At 45.6% G+C, this 24,612-nt stretch overlaps 1 protein-coding gene across 3 annotated transcripts in view; it reads right to left on the bottom strand.

Annotated features, from left to right (window-relative positions):
- SH3KBP1 (SH3 domain containing kinase binding protein 1) overlaps nucleotides 1-24,612 on the bottom strand; it is a 333,408-nt gene that overhangs the window by 52,895 nt on the left and 255,901 nt on the right. For all 3 annotated transcript variants that reach the window (XM_057718401.1, XM_057718402.1, XM_057718403.1), the window contains 4 exons: nucleotides 19,826-19,933; nucleotides 8,565-8,616; nucleotides 5,914-5,994; nucleotides 3,143-3,302 (listed from right to left, as the gene is read on the bottom strand). In XM_057718401.1, coding sequence (XP_057574384.1) covers nucleotides 3,143-3,302; nucleotides 5,914-5,994; nucleotides 8,565-8,616; nucleotides 19,826-19,933 — 401 coding nt within the window. The remainder of the gene's footprint in view (nucleotides 1-3,142; nucleotides 3,303-5,913; nucleotides 5,995-8,564; nucleotides 8,617-19,825; nucleotides 19,934-24,612) is intronic.

Raw genomic sequence — 24,612 nt, 5'->3', positions numbered from 1 at the left:
AGAATAAAGCAAGGAAACAGAGCAGACTGATAATATTGCTTATAAGTATATTAAGATAAAATAAACTAAAAAAGGATAGAAGACAGGGTAACAGAAGAGTGTAGTATGACTGGAAATATGAAAAGAAAAAGAGAGAAATAGAAATGTGTCAAAGATAGAGATGAAAAGAAGGTAGGAGAGATACAGTCAGCACTACAAAAAACTTAGCTAGAAATAGAAATATATAAAAAGGCTAAAAATAAAAATAGAATAAAAATATATTCTAAAACGTGTAGATCCCTTAAGACTAAGGTCGTAATTAATTAAAAAAGAAAACAAAACAAAACTAGAACTGACCCCAGAATGGACCAGATCAATAGAATTAATAATAATATTTCTGTTTCGTTGGGGTCTCAGCTGTAAGTGTCCTTCTACCTGCCATGGGCTTTTTGTATTACTCTGCAACCAGCAGAGCTTCCTTTATTGTTCATCTGTAAGCGCCAGTGTGTGGGGAGAGAGAGGGTACAACAGTGGCTCCTTCCCCAGGAGTGAGTGAGCAGTGGTGCCCTGCCTGGGTCATGGCGGCTTGGGCGGCTCAGGCCGAGAGAGCGACTCCAACCGCGGCTCCTCCCCCTGCTACGACTCCACCAGGGCACCCTGCCTGGGTCACAGCAGTTCAGTCGGCCATGACAGTGACTTTTTCAGAGAGATGCCGGTGGCTCAGGTGTAAACAGAATGTCTCCAGAGCTAGGCCACTCTGCAGACTTTTGGCTCTCAGCTGCAGGCACTCTAGGCCAGCCCCACCCAGGGGCCTTTGTTATCCCTGAGTACGTTAGCCAGGCCCAGAGGGGTCCTTCCTTTGTCTGTCACAGGCGCTGAGAGAGAGGCTACACCCGCGACTCCTCCCCCTACTTGTGAGTCAGTGGTTTTGAGCCGCTGCCATGGCCGCACAGCTTTCCGCAGTAGGCATTCTCTGCTGTGGATTTTTCCCTCCTGTCCTCTCAGTCTGTCTCCCCACTGCCAACAATGTTTCTCACCCTGAACCAGGTCTCCGGTTCCCACATTCCAGCTCCCAGACCCCCTGTTCAGCTGTGAACCAATGTCTCAGTCCAGACACACTGGGCTGTGGTGCAGACCCTCTGTGTGTTTCTTGCTCTTTCCTGCCTGCCACAGCTCAGCTGCTTCACCCTCTTTGAACAGTCCCAAATGCCTCCCTTCTGACCCAGGGAAATTCTCCGTTGGAGAAGGGGTTTCCCCGTCAGATAAGGGACGTTTCCCCGAATTCAGCAATCTCCCCTCTGTTGCAGATCCCCCTGCCCCAGGGTGTGAGACCCGTCCCTTTCCTTTCTTCTCCTCCACTTTCTCCTTTTTTTCCCCCTCTGTCCTACCCAGTTATGTTGGGATCTTTGCAGTCCTTTCTGGTGTCCGAGGTCATTTGCTGGTGTTCAGCTGGTTCTCTGTGGGAATTATTGCGTCTTTTGGTGTATTCCTGATGCATCTGTGGAGAGGGATGCTTTCCACGTCCTTCTACTTCGCTGCCATCTTTCTTCTCCTGCACTTCTCTTTGGATCAGATCATTAGAGAGAGCAGCAGGAATATTCTGGAAATCATTACTGACTTCATCGAAATGCCCGTGGTCCCTGGAAGGCTATAAGAATTTGGCAGCGTGCGGCTTCTGTTCTCCTTTCACCTACCACAAAGTGATGTACGACCTCTGCTGCTCCATCCTCCCTGTTTGTGGAGCTCATATTCTCTTCAGAAGCACTTAGGTTTCATAACCTTCTCCTTCTGTAGTATGAGCTCTGGGCCAAGCACACTACAGAAGCGGCCCTTGCTAAGGTCATTGGGGCTGTCAAGTGGCCTCATCATGCACGTGTCAGTCAACAGAAGAGGACACGCAGGGGCCTGACCAACTCAACAGTGGCCCTCGTCCCACTGGTTTCCCCTGGGGCCATCATAGGTGGGCAGTTGTTTGATTGGACCTTGGGGGGACACCCACCGAATGACACAGTTTAGCCAGCCTCTCCTCCAGGGGGCTCACACACCTGAGATAATTTTGTGTTATGTGTATTTTATCACAATTTAAAATTTTCTTCTAAAATGTAAATGGGCTATCTTTTGGTTCACTCCGACATACCCAGTTTGATACACAATCATTAATAAGACAATGAAAGTAAAGTTGATTTACAGGCCTGGAGCTACATACTTGGGAATTATATCCTTCCATCCTTTTAGGTGCATCCCATGATCATCTGTAATCTACAGACAGGGAAAGTGAGGAGAGAGGGGCTGTGACCTGCTGAGGCTCCCACTCTTCCTGTGACGTGAGCCCGGAAGCCTGCCTGACTCCAGCACGAGGGCACTGAAGCCCCATGAGATTCTCGCCATGCAAACTTAGCTCAAAAGAAGAAGAATTTGCTGAGTGACTGTGTGTTGACAGGTCCATGTAAAGACCTCGAGGCCACCGACTTGCTCCTGTATATTACATCAACACATATAATATGCATGCAACAGTAGAAAATTCCAGCAATGAACTTGTGGAAAGAATACGATGCTTCCTTGTTCCTTGCGGTGGGCATCTCAGATCTGGAAGGCACAATGTCCAATGCTGATTCCACCTCACTAACACATGTGTGCAGCCAGCCAGAGAACAAACTTGAGTTTTGCCAGGCCCGTCTTGGAACTCGTGCCTGAACGAAGCATGCCCCTTGCCTTTGAGTGTGTCACAGTTCACAGACATGGACACTAAGACAATATTTGCCAGACTGGGTCCTGGGTTCTGCAACAGGGCTGCGCAGGCAAGGGCAGAGGGAGCCTGGGAGTGTGAAGGGAGGTGCCACAGAGCAGGGAGAGGGTTGGGGGACACAGCTGCCAGTGAGATGCACACACCTGAGCCAGCAGGACATCCAGGGGTAAAGGTGCAGATGCCACGTACATTTCCGGTCTGAAGGGTAGCTGGCCTTGCTCTAAGGAAGCACGGGGGCCTAGATACCAGGACCTGGATCCTCATCTCTAATCCTGAAACCCAGTCTGCACCTCCCAGCCTCGCACCCACTTGTGCCTGAACATGGGAGCGAGGACCCAAGTGGCTATAGTCTAGTGTCCTGTGGCTGCTCTGCCCCTGTCCCTACCCCTACCCTCAGCATCAAGAACAGAGTAGTACCTGGTGTGGGTCAGGGGACCCACTGGTCGCTCCGGCCGCCTCGGGGGCAGCGCGCCTGGTCTGCTGAGAGAGTTGGTCTTGGGTGGCCGCGGCTTTTTGGGCGGTATGGCGGGAACAGAAGGCTTCTGTAAATCCAGTTTTGGCTCTCTCTCTGGTCTTTCTTTAAGTCATTGTTTAAAGAAGCATAAAGAAGACAGAGAGAACTAGTGTAAGTGACGGTCCTAAAGACTGCTTATTTCCTGCTTAAAAAAAATCACTGACGTTATTTGCCAAGGTGAGGATGGAAGGCAAAGAGCATCATCTATTCTTGGTCAAGTTAGAAAAAGCCCTATAGGACCACAGGCCACTGTTTGCCTGTCCTCATGCTGGTCCCTCTGCCTGAGGGCCCTTCCAGCTACTGCCCACCCTTGGAAAACTCCTACGCATGCTTCATTGGGCCTACTCACAATTTGCCTGGCTGAAACGTGACACCGTCACATTCCCTTCTTAACAGCTGGACCCACCCTCAGAGGCAGACTTTCCTGCTACCTCTCCTGAGCTGTGAAGCACAGCCCTTTATAAACAGGCTCCACTTGAGTCCTTTCTGGGTGTCGGCACGCTTGACGCGGCCTGCAGGCTGTGAACCCCCAGAGGCAGGGCCCATGTCAGGTCAATTCTCTAGAACCTGCATGGTGCCTGGCGCTGAGCTGATGGGTTTGGCCAATGACCAGCGGGACCTAGTGAGTTCGGGGAGGAAAGACGCCTCCCAGGTCAGCCTGTGTAAAGTGCCAGGAGCCAACAACTAGTTCTGGGTTCTTTCTGTGCAGAGTTTCACTTTGGAAGGTCAGCTGGGACTTCATAGGTATTTGGTTTCTGAGGGTTTTGGGTGTCAGAGCTATTACAGTGAAGTTAAAGCCAGATCTGGTGGCCAAACTGGGCAGCATTTTGCGGCAGCTTCATGTTTTCTGTCCCCAATTCGCCTTGCCCTGCGTGTGCTGTCAAGAGCACACGTCCACATGCTTCTCTATAAAGGTAGAGCTTCAGAGAGCTGCCTACTGGAGGACAGGCAGCTTCCCTGTGCTCACTTGGAAGCTGGAACTCTGTACATGTTTTACCTGTGAACGCAAACTCACGATGTTTGGGTGACCAGGCTGATTGGCAAAGCTTTAAAAAGCCCATCAGGTACTGTACAGACATCACTGTGTCCATCCCCACAATAGTTCAGTAAGGGAGTGTGCTCCATCCAGGAAGGCTGGACCACAGGGACCAGAGGAGGGACCAGAGGAGGAAGGGCTCTGCTAAAATACAACGGAGGGGCGATTCCTCCTGCTGGGAGGGACGGGAGCTCCGGCAGCCTTCAGAACGAATGGGAGTGGGGGGTTCGTGCTCACCTACTAGGGAGGCCAAGTTTCAAGGTGCAGCTGGTTCGCTGTCTTCCCTGTAGCTTTTGACCAGGGCTTCTGCCTCCTGACCCACTGTGGCACGGAATAAGGCATCATGGGAGGGGAAGGAAGCAGAAGTGTGTGGCCACTTGGCCAGCCAACTAGGGCAGTTGTTCACACGTAGGCCGAGGCCATATGCTAGTCAGCATGGAACAGAGCAGGCAGTGTCCTCATCACAGAGGCTGGCTGTGAGCCCAAAAGCAGCCATGTGTCCTCTGTGAGGACAGAGGCGGTATCTGGCTATGTCACAACACGCATGCACACTTATATCAAAGAACTATTTGTATGGTACACGCTCAATAGCTATTTTTTCACTGATCTGTGACGCAGACCCGGCCTTCACCATGAGCTTCCACAACTCAGGTTTTAACTGTTCACTGTGAAAGAAAGAGGTGTAACTTCTAAAGAACTCCCAATGTTGGTAAAACGTTTGGCAGGCTGCTATAAAATACTAAATTTCACAATAAAATTTCATGAGGCCACCCAGGAGCACCTCCAAATAATTATATGCATTAATTCAGCATTTCTCTTGTGACTTACAAATAACTGCTTTTTAAAATGGAATTTGCTCTGCCTCCTGTTCATAATAACAACATAACACTTTCTTCATAAAATGTGTGATCAATCAAATCTTCGACACTTAAAAAAATGAGTCCTTCCACAGCATGCAGATTTCTTTGGGAGGGACACTCAGACCGTAGGAGTCCAACACATTCATAAAACTGACTGTGTGATACAGGTTAGGGTACGACCCTGAAAATGACATTTTTGACCCCCTTAAGGGGACTGTGGGCACAGGGCTGCTTCTCCCAGTTTTGCCATGCCACCCCCTCCCTCAACATTCCTGACCGAGGACATGTGTCCATAAAATAGTAGCCGGAGTCAAAGGCCCAGCAATGACTGACAGCTTTCATTTGTCTGGATGGGAATTTCTCTAAGCCACACCCACCCATCAGTAGTTAATGAGCACCTGGGGCACTAGGCTGGCTGGAAACTGTGGCAGGTACATCCGGGCCCTCTAGGAACTTACAGTTGGCATCCTGACTTCAGGATGCTGCTGGTGTGGGGAAGGCAGTGATGGCAGGAAGACTGGGAAGGAAGAGCCCCAATGTGTTAAGTGACTAGGCTGGCTGTTTTTCATCTGATGAGAAATGCTGGCCCAAAGAAGCACCACAGTAACCCTCTCTCCTATTTCCTTAGAAACAGGAAATTTAAGAGCAATCAAAACAAAACCATAATCACCATATTCCAAAGAGAAAGCAAATTCTGTGGGTAATTCAGACTAGCCCTGTGACAGACAGCTCTGTCTCCTGCTGTTTTGGAAGTGCCAACAAAGACTTGATCTCATACCTTTTTCTTCTGTTCTGTTCGGAAGCGTTTCTGGTCTTTCAGGAGGTATCTTTTTAATTTCATGTTTTCTTTCAATGGTACCTGGAGGGAAAGGATGACAACGATTAGCAAATGTTTCCCCCATCCATTTGTTAGACGCACTAGCGTTTTAAATATTTATCAGGTACAGCAAAGTCAATAGATTTTTTTTTTCCCCTAAGCTGACTGCTGGTGTTATCTGGCAAACACAAGCTGCTTAGAAACAGAGCAGAAGCCATTTCTGGCATATGTCATTAAGTTCCCCTGCCTATACATCCTTAATTTACAAGAACACCACTAATATTTGTTGGTATTTAAATCAGACTTCCTTAGGCATCAAAGTAGTCACAGGAGATCACTTGGTGTGCGTGGGGAATGTGTGTAAATAGATAAATGCATGGGCATAAGAAGATTGTTGTTTTACGCCACCAAATTTGGAGTGGTTTGTTATGCAGCAATAGTAATTAGAATGTGTATTTTTTAACATTGAAGTTTAGTTAACTTACAATATTATGTTAGTTTCAGGTGTACAATAGAGTGATTCAATATTTTTATACATTACACATCATACAAAGTTATTAAAATATTACTGACTATATTCCCTGTGCTGTACATTACATCCTTGTGACTTATTTATTTTATAACTGGTAGTTTGTACATCTTGAACATATTTTTAAGTGGAGTGATGTACAGAGAAGGTATGGTGATTCTCCCTAGGTCCTTTGTGTCTGAATCCCTCAAGTATCACATTTTCCCAAACGTGCCAATTCTCACTTCCTCTTTACACGCACGGTGCGTAGCTGCTCCCTCACCTGGGATCTTCATCAGTGTCAGTGGCTCCAGGTCCATATGAGCACTTGGAAAATAGCTAAAGCATGAAAACCATCACAAGTACTCCTCTGATTTATGGGCTTGGTTGAGTGCTTGACAAACTCCTTATATGACCAACCCTATGGATGGGTGCTTGGTACTAAAATCTCAATTACATAGCATCAGAAGTTAAAAGAACATAAAACTGAACGCACACTTTACCTAATCTCCTTAATGACTCACTACAAATTAAACACTGTATCTGATTTCTATCAATTCTGTATCTGATTTTTTTTGGTCAACTAACCAAACGTAAGGAAAGTTGATGCTGGGGAAAATAGGAATATCTACCTCCCCGTCACAAAGCAGTTCCCAAGACCATGCAGCAGGAAAAACGAGCAGTAGTAGTCATCTAGGAAGATTCAATGCCATCATGCTTTGCCCCTAGAGATCCAGCACAACGTTTGGTAAAATTGCTTTACGAGGATAAGAATTTGCCTACCATGCTACAATCTGGTCTCCCAATGCTAATGCAGAAGTTTAGTACCATTCCTAGAGACAGTCCTGCTACCATGAAGAATCCAACCTTAGTTACATTCTGGGCCACCTGAGCCTGGGACCACTCAACTCACCTCCTTGGGCTCTAACCTGTCACCAAGGCTTCTAGGGAAAAGGGTCTTCAGAAAAAAGCCAATCAATAGTCTGCTTTAATTCCAGCAAAATAAAATATTTATCCAGCCAGAACCACTAGGTGGCAAAATTAAACTGCTCAACACAAACACAGATGGGGGCTGAGCAGGAGATGTAATTAACATCCCATTTTGGGGCTTAATCTCTGTAATTCTCAATGATGCTGAAGGGAATGGGAAAGGAATGTGAGGTCAAGCTGATTTCCACCCCCCCAACTCAGTGGGCCAAAAGAACGGAAAAAATCACTCCTAATAAATCTGCTGAATAAACCAATCTGTAAATATATTCATACTTCAAATGCTATAGAGATATCAAGAACTATGCATGCGTAGAATTAAAAACATCCCTACTCTTTTTCAGTTTTAGTTGTTAATTTTTTTAAATGCCACTTAACTAGTTATTCATGGAGGGATTTCTCCCTAAAATTTGTTTTTAACGATGAGAAAGAGGAGTTCTATTGGGAACTAGGAATGCTCATCTTTATGTATGAGACGCCAGTGTACAATGAGTTACCAAGTGTCCAACGACATCAAGTCTTCCTATATTATTCAACCTTAACATCTGAACCACGCAGAAAAAGTGAATTAATTGGACTCTTTTCCAGATGAGAAAAGAATCATGAGGGAAAGTACTGCTAGAAAAACATTTTTTGTTGTTGGGGGCAAGTGAAGTAAGTACAAATTTTGGTTAACCACACGGGACAGAAATTGAAAATTCAGCACTGCTGTACGTGCACAGTGAAGCTCTGACCCATGGGAAACAGGCTGCCCTCCGTGGGCAGGCACAGCAAAGCCGACAACCAGTTCCTCTCTCCACAACAGGGGTTTATTTAAAAAAATAAATAAAAACAAAGCAAACAAAACTGGCTTATTCCAAAACCAAGTCTTTCTGGTCATTCTCTTTGGGAGGCTAGATTTTGTTGTTCTTGCTGCTGTATCAGGGATACATTTTAATGATATGTTTATTTTTTAGGGAAAACAGTAGTATATTTAAAACCTGCCTGTTGAGACCAAATTGTTACTTCCCAATTTGGTCATCTGTGGCCTTTGAATCTAAAACTCTTGAGCTCTACCAAGCACGCTGTCAATATGAAGAGAAAGACAGTGTGTTGACGGAAGTGAAAGTTACATTACCTGCCCCTTGCTTGATGATGGGAGCTGACGGAGGAGGTGGCTTCTTGGGTCTCTGAAAAATTAATCAAAATGATACCACATGAAAAAAAATATGATACCACATGAGATTGTTGGCAAGCCTGGCCTCTCACATAAGGACCACAGACAGTGTTTTCTAGATGTAGTTTGGACAGTCCAGAGAAGCTCTCCAAAAAAACTGAGCAATTCTCCCTCCAGGGATGTCAGGTTTTGGCACCTTTAAACAAGTACTAAAATAAATTCAGTCTGCAAAACAAAGCTCTGATGGACAAATGAAATACCATTTCCCCCTTTCTAAATTTGTAACAGCCTTCTGGAAAAGCACGGCTCAGCAAAAATGGCCTGAAACCAGCAAGCACAATGGTACTCCTACGCTGAAACCGCATTTGCAATTAAGATTTAATCTGCTGAATAACCAAGCAATTCAGAAAGAGTCACTGGGATGGCTCTAAATTCGATCAGTCCTGGATGTGGGACCTACAACAAAATGCAGGCTGAGAGGGCCCCTGCGGCTGGGTAGGGTTCTAAGCCTTCTGTCCCTTTTCACCCCAAGGCTGGTAGGCCATTTGCGAGGGTCCCCCACAGACCAGTCGTACCCTGGAAACTGGAATGGAGTTTCTTTGCACATTAGCTGCTTTTGTTTTTCTCTCACACCCTATCATTCTGCAGGGGACGAGGCAGCAATGCAATCAATGGCACCTCCTTGCTCACCCAGGATTGGCTGTAGGAGGGAGACAGTCAGGCTGGACTTGGCAAGTGTCCTGGGGCCGAGAGTCCAGCCGGGCACAATTCCTGGACACCATTCTTGGACGGGGGAGAAGGGGGCCAAAGGCAAGGAGAGAACCATCTCATTATCAACATCATTAAGGAAAGATGGAAATGGGGAGGGTCTCAGCATATGATCCATGTTGCTGCTGACACTTCTGAATCTCTCTGGGTATCACATACTTGTGACTTTAAAAAAGCTCCATGGACTCTCTTCTGCGTGCTGAAAAAGTACTGCTCTGACCAACAAAAGCACCCGACCATCCTTGGCCTGACCCACCAGTGCCTCCCAGTGCTTGATGCAGTACCAGGACACAGGAAGAAATAGTTTTAAGTAAAATCCAGAGAGTATGAGACCTACAAAGAACTGTCTCAGGGAGCATCACAGCATGCGGGCTCTGGATTTGACATTTCAGCTCTGCTCTTTACTAGCTGGGTGATTTGGCCAAGTGACCCCAAGTAAGAGTATAATAGGGTGGGCAAGAGGCGGGGCTTCAGAATGTGGCTGTCATTACACATCCTGGCTCTTTCAATGTTTAGCTGTGGACGCTGGGCAAGTGACCTCACCCAGATGAAACTTCTCATCTGTAAAACAAAGATCATATTACTTCCCTCTTAGGAGGAGGCAGTTACGCAAACAGAGGGAGTCAGTAAGCACTGCCTTGTTCAGTCCTCGTGACAACTCTATAAGGAGTGATATTATTACACCCAGTTTGCAGATGAAATAATTGAGGCTTCGAGAGATGAAGTCATTTCCCAAAGTCACCAGGCTAGTAAACGGGACAGGGGGCCAAGAGTCCAGCCCAGGGCTATCTGCCCCACAGACATGCTCTTAACCACTGTGAAGGGGCCATCCTGCCAGAGGGCATCCACAAGACAAACCATCTCATGGTCATAAACCACATAGAGTTTACAAAAGCACAAGGAACTGCAGTATGTTAACATTAAGGGGAAAACAAAGGGTATCGAATTACAGCTACAGTATGAGCTCAACCATGTTACAATATATTCAGAAAGGGAAAAAGACTGGAAAGAAAGAAATTTATAGTGCTGATCTCTTGTAGGATTATGAGTGCATATGTATGTTTCCTTCTTAATATTTTTCTATACTGTCTATATGAGTCCAAACTTCATTACTGAAAAAAAGAAAGAAGGACGCTCCTAGGGCCACCTCTGCAATAGGTACAGGCCCTCCACCAGATGACTGTGCTCTGCTCCCAGAGCTTACTACTCTTCCCCTGTTGCCAGCCCCTTCCAGATCTCTACTCTGACTCCTTTTTCCTTTCTCTCTTCTCTTGTAGAAATTAGACTGGGGACAGATGTGTGTTTACCGAATGAAGTTATCATTGAAACTCTGCCAATTAACCTTCCTTTACCTCCGGATCAGGGTAATTTCTTATGCACGAAACTGCCAACACCCCGTGGCCTAATTCTTCCCAGCCCAGCCCCAACAATGCCCACCCCCTGGACGGCTTCCTCACTCTTCGTTGTTGGAACATTTTTCTAACCAATTTCACATGAGCCTCTTCTTACTGAGGCCGTTCCCCCAGCGACCTTGCCTCAAACCACAGGGCCTCAAATAAAAAAAAGACAATTACAAGTCATCATATTTTCCAAGATTACTGTGCAAAGGAAGAAAAACCCTTAGTGTTCTGTCAGATTTGGCATGTAACGGACATTTGAAATGCGACAGGGCAGGGCCGGGGGCACCGAGAGAGGGGAAGGGCAGTATTGTGCTCCCGGACAGTGTGTGGAGAGCGTGAGCATGCCAAGTGCCTGCTCGGGGGGCGGGGGAAGGAGGCAGGGGTGTGAGGCTGTGTCGGGAGCCCTGGCAGCTGCGGAGGCAGGTGGGGCAGTTTGGAAAGGAAGGAGCAGTTTGTGAGCTGTCTGTCTTGCATCCACCAGGCCTGATCAACGCTGGCCAGGTGCCTGCTTTGCTGCGTAGCAGAGGACGTTTACAAGTTGTCCTTGTTTTTCTTCCTTATTGACTTTGCTCCCTGATTCCATCAAACTTAGCCTTCCTCCGTCCTTAGATGAGAAATGATGCCACATTTCTCAAAGGAGATGTCTTTTAAGATAATTCGAAACAAAAACTAGGGCCAGGGTTCCCTGTAGCTCTAGACTGCCCCCCAAACGATTAGTAAAGTATTCACATGAGCCGACAATGATTTTTTTCTTTTCTTTTCTTTTTCCTTTTTATTTTTTTGGTCACACTGCACAGCTTGAAGGATCTTAGTTCCCCGACCAGGTATCAAACCTGGGCCCCAGCAGTGACAGCACCGAATTCTAACCACTGAACTGCCACAGAATTCCCCTGACATTTTTTTTCTTTTAATGCCACAGGAAGACAGGGCAGTGAGAACTAAGAAGGCAGAGTGGGTAAATTGGTGGCAAAATGTGGGAGTAGAAAATTCCTCACAGGAGTTCATGATTCTCAAACAAAAAGATGTAAGCACATCACGTAATTGATTTTCCAGGCTAAGCAGTAGGTCAACACTTTCTCTGTTGAGTTTACCAGCATTAACTAGCTCCTGTAGGTGCACAGACAGAAACATCCTTTCAACTCAGTCAAGTCATGAATTTTAAGTCATGAATTTTTTAGAGGCACTTGTTCTATTTATTCTCCTCCCTCCAGAGTGAAAATAAAACACTCCAGCTCCAAGCCCAGGTGGCCTCCTCCTGCTCAACTGGCAGGTTGGTGCTAAGAACAGAGGACGTCAGAGCTCTGAGTGATCAAAGCTCTTTCTTTAAGCTGAGAAAACTGAGGTCCCGAGGGGCCATGTTAACAGCTAGGTGGGAGCTAAAATGGGCCCAGAACTCACATCTCTCAGTGTCCAGACTGTGGCAATTCATTAAAAAAGAGCCAACATGAAAATGTTCTTAAGGAAGTAAGTGGGCCAATGTTCTCTGATTTCTGGGACAGCCGAATGCCTTCCATGGTCTTCACATGTGCAGGGCACACAGGCCTGTGGGTGCACGTGTGTGCATCTCCCTGCGTGTAGATCTGTTGGTTTGGACACAGAAGCAAACACCATCCCCCAAAGGATATATGAAATAGATTTCATTTCTTACCATTATTACCAGGAAGGAGATAGATCTGGGTGTTCTTGAGTGAAGACAGCAGGAAGGCAAGTTCTGCTTCCTGCTGAAGAATTTCATAATTGATTCTGCCCTTTGCTTGGCAAGTCTGGCCAGTGCCAAGCGAAGGAGCAGATCAGCTGGCTCAACCACCCTCCCTGGCAAGAATTGTTATTTGCTATTTGGTCTCTCAAGCCAGTTTGCCTTCAGAGCTCTGGCCCCAAACATGTGACTTGTTGAAAATAACCAGAGGAGCGGATTCCTGATGGCTGGGTACCCTTCAGGGGGCTCTGTGAGAGGAACATGGTAAGGTTCTGGAAGCAATTTTCGGCTTGATTCTGAGCCTTGCGAAGCCCTCCTCCAGGCATTGGCTAAGTTCTCTGGAGGTGTCTGTGTGAGGCTGGACAGGGGACACAAATGGGACAGTTCCTGACCAGGGCATTCCTTGTGGATCTAGAAATACATAGAGGCCTCCACTCTGCCCTTTACTCTCCTGTCCCTGGCGGATTGGCAGCACCTTTGAAGAGTGTGTCTGGGGCTATGCCCCTCTACACCCTACAGAGTCCCCAGCACAGGAGATCCTCAAGGGCTACCACAAACACCTGCTCTCTGCGGGGTCTCTCTCGAGTTTCCTCCCCAAGGCCTTTGGGCTGGTGGCCTATATCCATGGTCTCCCTCTTGGCTGGGCCCATCTAGACTGCCGGCCTATTGGGTAGTCACCCAGGCTTTGGTGTTCGGTTTCTCCCTAAGATGCTCTCTCAATTCACCCCCTTGGCTTACCTCTTCACTTCATCTACCCCACCCTGAAAGTGATGCCTCAACTCCATGCCCAGACCTCACATCCGGATGGATGGATCTGGACCCCTCTTTGTCTGGGAAGAGAAATGTGACAAGAGACCTGGCTTCCCTTTGCCCCTCCCTTTACTCTTCCTCTTCTTTCATACTATCACAGGAGAGAGCAGCCAGCAGGAGCAGAGGGACAGAAGGAAGGGAAGGTACACCTTGTCACCAAACAACCAAAGGACATGGGATTCCTGAGTGCCAACTATATACCAAGCATGCTGCTAAGGACTGAATATCTGTCCACTGAATGGACACAAAATTCTTATGTTGAAACCTAATCTCCAATGTGGTGGTGTTTGGAGATGGGGCCTTTGGGAAGAGATTAGGTCATGAGGGTGGAGCTCTCATGAATGAGATTAGTGCCCTTATAGAGTAGACCCCAGAGAGCTCCCTCACCTCTTCCACTACACGAGGACACAGCAAGAAGACAGCTATCCATGAACCAGGAAGTGAGCCCTCACTAGATGCCAAATCTGGGACTTCCTAGCCTTCAGAACTGTGAGAAATTTCGGTTCTTTATAAGCCATTTGGTCTATGTTATTCTGTTATACCAGCCTGAACTGCCTAAGATACACACTGTTAGACCCTATGAAGGAGAAGCTTGGGATGTGGGCTCTGCCTTCAAAGAGATTACAGTTCAGATGGCATGATAAGAATCACTTCAGGCAAGAGTATATTGAATGAGATGCTCAGCTGGGAGAGCACAGGCTATAAGTACCAACAGAGAAGGCAGAAGGAGCGCCATCCAGGCCATGTCAGGGAAACTTAGCTGGGGCTCTGTCATTAGGTCACACCCAGGCAACAACAACACCTTGACAATCCCTATCTCTGCAGGTGAAATGACCCAGAAAATTAAATGTACAGACAAATTATGTCAAAGGTGAGTTTTATTCATAGTGCTGCTTATTATAAGCACATATTTGCTTCTTTGTGGAAGACTAAAACAGGGAAATAATTCATCAGGCATCTTCAGAAATTAGAATGAATAGTGCTTCTTGAAAGGCTGAAGGACGTGACTAGGAATAAAAGAATTTTTGGCCAAGGACAGTGTCATAAACTAGGTTGTCAGATGATGGAGCTAAGGTAAGGGACCTCCTAAGAACTTGGTAAAGAGAATGTGGTCTGAGTTAAACCAGCAAAATTCACCTATAGTGGATTAGCCATTATGGGAATCAGGCAGGAGACATCCTTTCCTATAAAAGTTTGGAACCTACAAAACTCCCAATGAACGATCTTAAGGTTGGCACTCAACTGTAATGAGAATGTGGGAAACCTACTTGATTGTACCAAGATGTGTCTGGAGATGGACAATGGATGGGAAGGGTCCGATCAGCCATGAAAACAGAAAGATGGAGAGTTGCTGAGGCCACGGGTGCGGGGCTCTTGCCAGCATCATCTGGGCTTAGCTGAACTCAACATACTGTTCCCTTGGCTCGCCCTTTCCCCAGTGCCTGAGGGGACCTCACCTGCAAGACCCTTTGTGAAAATAACTAGCTCCTCTTCTTTTCATTCCTTGCTCTCTCAGAATAAATGTGCACCAAATAAATGTGGTTTCCTGTAGAATATGGCTTTTAAGGAATCGGGCCCAGAGGGAGCAAATGCCCAGGGCAGGGAGACCCAGGTGCTCCAGATGGGCTGACATTTCAGTTCTTGTTGTGATTAGTGAGCTGCCAGTCTGCTCCCAGGGTAAGTCTCTAGGAATTTGCAAATGTGAGCCTGCATCACAGTCACAGGTATCCTTAGAAGTCTTTGAGGGCAGGGTTCTGTGTCTCTGAAGCCGAAAGGCAGACCCTCTACTGTAGAGCATTCACCAGGGAAACACCTCTGGGAATCTCAGCAACCCCCTGGTTTTCAATATGGCACAAGCTCACAGGAGCCTCCCAAATCAGTGCATGCAAGAACAGTACCATCTTCTGATGATCTGAACACTTTCACTTTTAAAATTTTTTTTAAAAATTATGTATTTATTGGCTTCATTGGGTCTTCGCTGCTGTGTGCAGGCTGTCTCTAGTTGTGGCGAGCAGGGGCTACTCTTTGTGGTGGCTTCTTTTGTTGCAGAGCATGGGCTCTAGGCACATGGGCATCAGTAGTTACAGCACATGGGCTCAGTAGTTATGGCTTAAGGGCTCTAGAGCACAGGCTCAGTAATTGTGGCACACGGGCTTAGCTGCTCCACGGCATGTGGGATCTTCCTGGACCAGGGCTCGAACCCGTGTGCCCTGCATTGTCAGGCAGATTCTTAACCACTGGACCACCAGAGAAGTCCCTGAACACTTTCTCTTAAAAGAACTTGATCCTGAGACTTTCTTAAAACACTATCTTTCAGGGTGGTGGGGACTCGAGGGGGGGGAGTCAAGGAAGGGAGGGAATATGCGGATATGTGTATAAAAACAGATGATTGAACCTGATGTACCCCACCCCAAAAAAAAATAAAAAAAAAATAAAAAAAAAACAAAAAAACACTATCTTTCAGAAACATCATCTTTCAGGATACCTGTTTTTTTTTTTTTTAACAGTAAGATGTTGTTTCTGCGGTTCAGAGAGTCCAAATTCTCTGCTTTCCTTCAGTCCTGACAACAGAGCATGTGCCTCGCTTCATCAGAGCTCTCAGAATATTTAATCTTTCCATTCTAATATTCAATTTTACTGTCAAGGCTCAAAATAAACAGGCAGCCACTGAATCTAGGTTCTCTCATAAACAGCTTATATAATTGCTCTAAAATTTGCACCAAGAGAATGACTGGTGCTCTCTGGGAATATCTTGGGGAAAAGCCCCCAAGCCTTTGCTGCCCTGGCGAGAGAGAGTCTGCTGAACACCCTCTGAAAAAAAGACCTCGGGGAGTTCCAGAAGGCCCTGTAGTAACCACCCAAAACCACACCACAGCAGAAATACGGCAGCCTCGTCAGAGCACTTCAGTGATGTCTACTGGTTCAAGAGGTCTGCTGCTGAACAAACGCTGTTTGCCACTGTCTACCCCAATCATCACAGATCGTCCTCTTTTCTGGGTGAATGACTACAACCCCAGCCACTGGCAAGACGAGATGACATCTGCTGAAACCGATGGCAGAATAATGTTTCAGACTCTGTCATTCACATAGTGCATTTGTGTTAATGATTCTAATCATCTTTACACAGTCAACTTGACACACGACAGCCTCGTCTCCAGTCACGCTGTTGCCAACTCACTAACACTCTGGGTGCAGTTATAAAGGTTGGTGTAACAACCGATGCAAAGCTGGTTGGCGGATTTTATAGGCCAGAGGGGATGAAAAGGATGTAATACTTTGAATCATCTAAAAGCTAAATGTCACATTATACAATCACTTCTCAGCTGTAGGTATTACTTTGTCTGACAGGTATAACTATTGTTTCCCTAAAATTGAGTTTTCTGCTTCTTAGGAACAAGGTTAAAAGACCTATCAAAGAGACGGTGGCTGCTTGTCTGGGGTGAGAAAGATGCCCATGGGCCCCAAAGAGCGTGCATGCCTCAGTGAGCAAGCCAAGACGAGTCCACTCATCACTGACAACTTCACTCTCGCAGCTGGAGTCCTCCTGTAATACCTTATGTAACAGAGCAGAGCTTCTAGGAAAGTATGTCATGGAGTCTCTCTCATTTGAGTTATTGCCTCACTAAAATATGACTGGGGACTAGAAGGGAGGGTGCTACAATATAGGCAACCACAGCCTCTGTCCATTTGTTAAAAGAATTATCCAGATTTTATCTCAGCCTTCAAAATCATACTACCTCCAATCAGAACCAAGAAGGCGGCAAATGTCTGGTAGGATGGCGTGTTTGCTAAGATTCCTTGGTCACAGGGAGAGGTGTGACCATGAAGGTCTTGGCATCCTAAATGGTTCGCATGTGAACACCTTTTACCAGGTTCACAAAGACTGGGGAGAAGGGTGAAATGGGCAGTCTGGGTGGCCCCCTGCTGCCCAACTCTAAGCCCACAAGGACAGCAACCATGTATGTCCTCTTCACTTCCCATCAATAGAATAGATACAAAGTGAATGAATGACTAAACATAAAATGTCACTGTCAGGCAGCAGATCCCCCGCCCCCAAAATATGCAAAATGACTTGAAGATTATGCCATCCTGTATTCGCTTGTCTCTACAAATATATAAGGCACTATATTTTCTTTTAAAGGCTATTCATCAAAGTTCTTAGATGCATTTGGATCCCCAGGGAAGCTCACCAAGACACCAAGATCTGATGAACTAGAGTCAGATTTCTATCATGACTGCACAGTTTTAGCTGGAGCCTTCCCACACTTGTGCTAATAGTCATTACAAAGACTGGAATAGTTAACATGTATGGGGCGTTCGCAAAGGACCAGGTGCTGTGCTAAGGAATTCATATGCAACATCTCAGTTAATCCTCTCAACAGTTTAACAAGGTAGGTATGATTATTCTCGCAATTTTATAGAGGAGAACACAGTCATCACTCAGTATTTGTGGGAGACTGGTTCCAGGACCCCCTGCAGAGAGCAAATTCCACAGATGCTCAAGTCCCTCATACAAAATGGGAGAGTATTTGCATGTAACCTATGTACATCCTCCTCTATACTTTAAGTCACCTCTAGATTACTTATAGTACCTAATGCAACGTCAATGCTATATAAATGGTTGTAAATACAATGTAAATGTTATGTAAATAGTTGTTGCTGCACAGCAAATTTAATAAATTGAAGCTTTACTTTTAGGAACTTCCTGAAATTTATTTTTTAGTATTTTCAACCCAAGGTTGATTGAATCCACAGATGCAGAACCCACAGATACGGAGGGCCAAATGTACTGAGGAAACATTCAATGAGTTGACCTTGAATACAACAGTTAAGTTGATGGGGCCAGGATTCAGGTCCAAGTCTATTCAATGCTGCAGCCTAGAGTCACAACCACCATACTCTATAAATGTTTGCCCAACCTTATTCCTGTGTCTTCTTGTTTTAAACATTTACTATATAGTCATTACTAAGTGCTAGCATCTGCTTTTCTTGGGGATGAAGTCTGTCAGCTGATAACCCACCAATGCAATCATTACCAATAAAAATGGCTCAAATGATTTTGCTTGGTGGAAAATGTCTTTACTGAATGGTGAGCCCTTCTCTGTTCTGTGAATTTCTTCTCCTCCCAAAATACGGTTGGAAACTAGAAGGTGGGGTCGTCATCACTTAGACAGATACCTGCAACTACACTAGTTTCCCAAACTGTAATGTGTAAACAGATCACCTGAGGACCTTGATAAAATGCAGGTTCTGATGCACCAGGTCTAGGGTGAGGTCCGAGCACTGCTAACAAGCTCCAGGTGATGCTGATAAAATGTGGTCCATGGACCAGCAGTAAGTCTCAACGATCTAGAAAACACTGGGAAGCAGAATCTACATTCTCTGAACTTCAAACTTAATTCCTAGAGAGAATAATGGATGTCCTTCACCTAAACAATACAAGAAAGAAGCTATCAAAAAGCGTAAAAGGTGTGGCCCTTGGCTTCAAACCATTCTACAGGCCATAATCTTGGTGGGTACCTACACCATTCGGCTCCTTGAACAATCATATCCATTCATCTAAGCAGTGCATACATCATCAATGCTTTTTAGTATCCTTGGCAACCAACCCACCAGTATTGCAGCTACCTTTCCCGAACCTCAAGTCCATGGGAATGGTGATGGGTCAAGGTTCATGGTCCAGTAATAGAGCCCCCATGGGCATGAACAGAACATAGGCTGGGAAAGGGGGGCAGAAGTCATGTGAAAGCCTGAGCAAAGAGCCCTGAGGTGTAGAACAAGTTGGAAAAGACCAAATCAGTGCCCCCTTAGAATGTAAAGTGCCTCTAACTTTTCAACATTTCTTGTTACATCGTCATCAGAGAAACAATACGCCTGGAGTGAGGCAAACAAAGATGGACTGGCCCATTTAAATCAAAGCGTTGTAAAATGGGTTCCCAGAAAGAAAGAGAAAGCACAGATCAGAGGTGCATGTATATACACACACACACACACACGTGCATATATGGGCATGCGTGTGTATACATGTCCACATATGTACAGCCACACACACACACACACACACACACACACACACACACACACACACAGAGTTAGGAAGATTAGCAGGCCTCACTCTGTATCTTCAACTTAACAATGTGTTTTTCAGCCACTTCCACAATATTGGCCACTTTATCCCTAAGGACATGCTATACAGGGAGCAAGCCATCCACTTAGCAATGGAGCACACAACGGTTCTTGCCATTTATTTGGGTGCTTAGATGTTCCAGGTACTGCACCAAGTGCTTTACCCACATCATCCTGTTTAGTCACACAACGGCCCTTAGAATAAGGCTCACTGATGAGGAAACCGGAGCTTGTGGAAGTTACCGGACTTGTTCACACACACCAGGTATGCGGCAGCCGAGGGCTCAGAACCCGGGTCCATCAAACGAAAATGCCAGGGCTCTTCAGCAATACACTTCCCCAGCCCACATCCCCAGCCCTGCCGTGGAAGCCACAATTCTGACAGTAGGCAGCACACTGAGATCCAAGCCACGGAGACTTACATTCCCCTCCTTTTCAAAGTCGGGCGGAAGTAACTTCACGAAGTTGTCAGGGAACACTCCTCGTCTGCCGTTGAGCTCTCCTTCCCACCAGCCTACGTCGATGCAGTCCTAGGAAACAGGAGAGCAGAGTGAAAAACGGGGCAAGCACCACACAGAGAGTTCTGACACCCTTTCTAGAGAGATGGAGGCACCTTCCTTGAGGCTGCTATCAACGGTTACTAAGACTAAATCAGCACAAACCCCAAAGTCGGATGGGAAAACAAAAGCTTAAGCGTGCTAGAGCTGCGGGCTGGGACTCAAAACTCAGTGCTGCTTTTAGATGCCCTTAGATCAATAAGATCTCTTTTTTACCCCCTTAGAGATAGGAGGATGTGTATTTTCTTCATTTTAATTTTACTGAAATACAATTATTTCATTAACTGCAAGAGTGGGTTAGAAAACATCACATGTACAAAGGTTCTCTTTGATTAGCCTGTCACAAAGCTTGTCGAAATTAGGAAGGGCTTTGCGACAGCCAGCCAAGCGTAAGGAAAATCACACTGTATGCAAGCTCATTAATGTACCTTCTCCTTTCCGTGGTGATGGGGCACAAGGCATCATCGTGACGGGCCCTTCCCCCCACCTTACAGAACTTAATGTCTGCTTACTAAAAGAATGAATAAATCTATTCATTCTTTCAGATCAAACCTGCTTCCCTTCGAATAATCCCTATTCTGTTCATTCACTTGTCAAATGTTTATTGAGCGCCTACTCTGTGCCAAGTGCTAGAGAGAGAGCGAGAGCTCAGCCTTTGCAAGTTTCCATCCTGAGCCTAACGGCCTCACAGTTCTCCCAGGCACTCAACCTCATGCCACAGAACCCTCTGTTTTTCCCCATCTGCAACTGCTTCGGAAGTTTGATTTGCCCTAGTTTGATAATGTATCTCGCATTTGTCCTCTGGATCCAACTCCACCTCTCCCACCCCAATCCAAGACCCACCTGGCCTGCTGTAAACCTCCTCAGTTGGGCATTTCCTCCTTCCCAGTGTATGCACAACATACACACCACTGTCAAGTACACGTCTTGAGTAAAACCCCAATTTTCAGACTGTGATCAACAGCTTCCAGCTAAAGCCTGAAATGTGCAAAGGCGTTCCAAAAAATGCTAGTAACACAGAGGACTTTGAAGATAAATGCTCATGGGACTTCCCTGGTGGTGCAGTAGTTAAGAATCCGCCTGACAATGCAGGGGACACGGGTTTGAGCCCTGGTCCAGGAAGATCCCACATGCCGCAGAGCAACTAAGCCCACGTGCCTAGAGCCCGTGCTCCCCAACAAGAGAAGCCACCACAGTGAGAAGCCCCGTGCACCGCAACGAAGAGCAGCCCCTGCTCACCACAACTAGAGAAAGCCTGCACCCAGCAACAAAGCCCCAACACAGCCCAAAATAAATACATAAATAAATAAATGCTCACAAAAGTGAGGAATTCCTGCTCAGGGCCCACGGACGCACATTCATGGCCCTCCATACTACCAGTAGGGTTGGGGAAGGGGTGAGGTGGGCTCAAGCAGCAGATGCGCAGCTGGCCTAGGACCTGGCAATAAGCCCCTGGAGGCGCTGGCTTATGTGACTCACATGTGCTTTGCTAGAGCACTCATCCCAGCAAGGAGAGAAACACATCTGAATCTTTCACCATTATAGTCCCAGCCCAATGCACGATGCCCAATGTAATCAATATTTCTGGAATCAATGAAGACTCTTTCTCACGCTGAGTTCTGTGCTCTCCTGTAGTCCAAGACTAGGATAACTGCAGGACAAGATAGCCTCCATATACCCCAACCAGTGAGGATTCTACATAAGTTAACTCAGGGCCACCTCAGGTGAGAAGTAAAGGCTCACCACTGTCTCTTTCCCCAGTGGTATCTGTTACAAGGATAGACTGACCCTTTAGAAGAGAACATGGGTTTGGGAAACGGGTCCTTAATCACACTATAAATTCTAGTCCCAACCAACATCCTTAGACAAAGACACTTGAAGCATCAAGCTCAGGTTTACTCAGAACAAAACAAGGTTCAAAAGACTTAAAATATGAGAGAGTACTTATCTTTCTTGGAAAATGATGATGAGAAGCCCAGGTAAGTATTCTGGTCCTGCTCATGTCATATCACCCCCTAAACACTCTAGCATCAGTCCCTAAGAAGGGACTCATGAACATGGGTGGTGGTGGCAGAATTTAGTGGCTTCTGAGGTTCTTCCATCCCCGAGAAACTGTCATCAACAATATCAGAAAAACTTATGAAGGAGTAGGGGATTGAATTTCTTTACTCCTAATCCTTAGAAATTAAGTCTTTCATTCCAGAGCCTCTGTCTCTGAGAAAATGCCTGGCATAATTTTTTTCCTCTTCTTTTTCTGGACAAGTCCCTCTCATCTTCAAAGCCCAACTTGAAACTCACCTTTAGGAAAGTGACTATAATGAAAGCTTTATCTTTTTTCTAACACTCAGAACTGCGTTAATTTGCATTTCATGATATCCCATTCAACAAACAACTATTATATGTAAAATATATTTAAATTCATTCTGTAGGCACCAAATATTAAACATACAAAAGAATATGATCCCTAATTCCAGGGAACTTGGAGATTTGTGCGAAACACACACATGCACATATGCTGTGCACGTAACATACAAGGTCCTTTTTGATAACAGGTATCAACCATGAGATCTGGTACCAAAGAGGAGAGAATCATGCACAGTGTTTCAAATAACCTTAAATCTTTTCATGTGTGAAGGGTTTGCTTATGTGAGGACTGGATTTCTTTCCACATTCATTTCAGATCATCTGACACAGAATTATGTCCATAAAAGACACTCAAATATTGTTTAGTGCCTTATTTGCTTCAAAGGCTTTCTTTCAAACTTTCTAAGTGGTGGAAGTCCATGCTTCCCATTAGCTTTATGCAATCAGTAACCCAAGAACCACTGTAATGAAGCTTTCTGCTTCATATGTGAGAAAAACAATAAAGAAAATTTTAATAAGCAGAAGTATATCCAGAATAACTTCAGAACTTATGCACGCCTACAGGGAAAAATAGTGCATATGACATATTTATTATACCTCCCACCAGTGGCGAATAGCTCGAATGGTTCATCTATGTTCTGCTTTTTAAGGAAAACATTAACAGTGCTAATCATTGCATAATTCAAGGTAAGAGAGGGAAAGCATGAAGGTAGAACAGAGTATGTCTAATTGTTCTGACTGGTATAAGAACACATACAAGACTCATGGATGAGTACACTGAAAAAAGAAAACTGACAGCGTGACTTAGAATACTAAGAAAAGTGAAAGGGAGTCTGCTGCAGGACAGAAAATAGCCACAGGGTCAAGTTGCCTGGAGTGGGACAGAGATTTAGAGAACTGAGACTTTTTTTCCCTAGCAATAGAAGCTAATTTAAGGGAAACAGGAAAAATTCTGACAGCAAAATGAGAAGTGAAAATAAGTTCTCTTCAACAAACCAGATAAAAGAACTAGGCTTCTGGTGGCAGAGATGAAGAGAGAATTATTTGTATGAGGGCTCTGCTTCCAGAAGTGTGAAAGAGCAGCAAATTCAATTTATTTAATGAGGATCTAAAACATGCCGGATAGGAGAGGAATTCAGGGCGAAAAAGAATATCATCATGTCCTTATGGGGTGCCCAAGCTCAGAGCCTAGTAAGAGAGGCAGACATAGCGAATCAATATGGCACCAAAACACCAAAAGGAGTGCAAGGCTGCATTAAAAACAATTGGGACCAAGAGAAACCAGGCATCCTGAAAGGGGAGAACGAGGGCAAGAATCACGGTCATGAGAAAGGTCAAGGGTGGGATCACCAAGTGTGAAGGAAGGGAAGAGGGAGAGTGGGAAGCTGGGGTCATAGAAGAGAACATTCAAGAACTGGCACTTAGAGTGAAGGCAATGCTTGGCTCCAACCAACCTCTACTGAAGAGTGATGTGAGGGGTGAGGCAAGATGGCACCCATGAGTGATGGGGCCAGAATGGACAATCAATGACTTGTGAGGTCAGAACGTCATCAGCGTGGTTAACGTCCCCAAGGAGGATGGCAGGAGCTGGGTGAAGGCAGGACAACGAGGCAGTAGGTGACCACTAAGGAGAGAGGCAGTGTTGCCAAAATACTAGAAGATTTTAGGGTGGCAGTGTAATTTATTTCCAAACCTGGGACACTATTGATAATTATACCACAGGCATAAGCCGAGATGATGGCTACCCAAGTGGACTTTGAGATTCCAATAAGGATAAGGAAAGGGGAGCGCATGCAGCTGAGGGAATGGCCTTTAAATGAGGCTGGAGTTTGCAGTGGGAAAGAATAAAAGATCAGCATGTACATGAAAGTTTCCAGAACAAAGATGATTAGAAATAAGACCTATTCACATGCAAGCAGAGGAAAGTAGACCTTGACCCTTATCAAGAGTCAAAGAGTATGGAAAGAATTATATTTCTGACATAGAATGTTCACTCTTCTATGATTAAGTCCTCCAAATGGTTAAAATGGTTTCTTTATGCCTCATCACCAGGCAGATAGAGTAAAATATATTTTTCCTTGTAAAATACAAATGATATTTTTCCTCTTAAGGAATGAATAAACAGAGCCTTAGGTGTGCTGTACTCCAACCTCTAGGTTCTGCACTATCTTGGGTTAGCCAAAATATTTCAGAAAAAGGAAGAAGAGAGAGAACTTGGGCCATCTGATACTTAAGTTGTCCACTAGTGATAAAAACTCTGGGTCTCCATTCCTTGATACATAGGAGAA

Source organism: Hippopotamus amphibius, chromosome X (genome assembly GCF_030028045.1).
Source record: "Hippopotamus amphibius kiboko isolate mHipAmp2 chromosome X, mHipAmp2.hap2, whole genome shotgun sequence".
Lineage (NCBI taxonomy): Eukaryota > Metazoa > Chordata > Mammalia > Artiodactyla > Hippopotamidae > Hippopotamus > Hippopotamus amphibius.
This window is presented reverse-complemented; position numbering and strand designations above follow the sequence as displayed.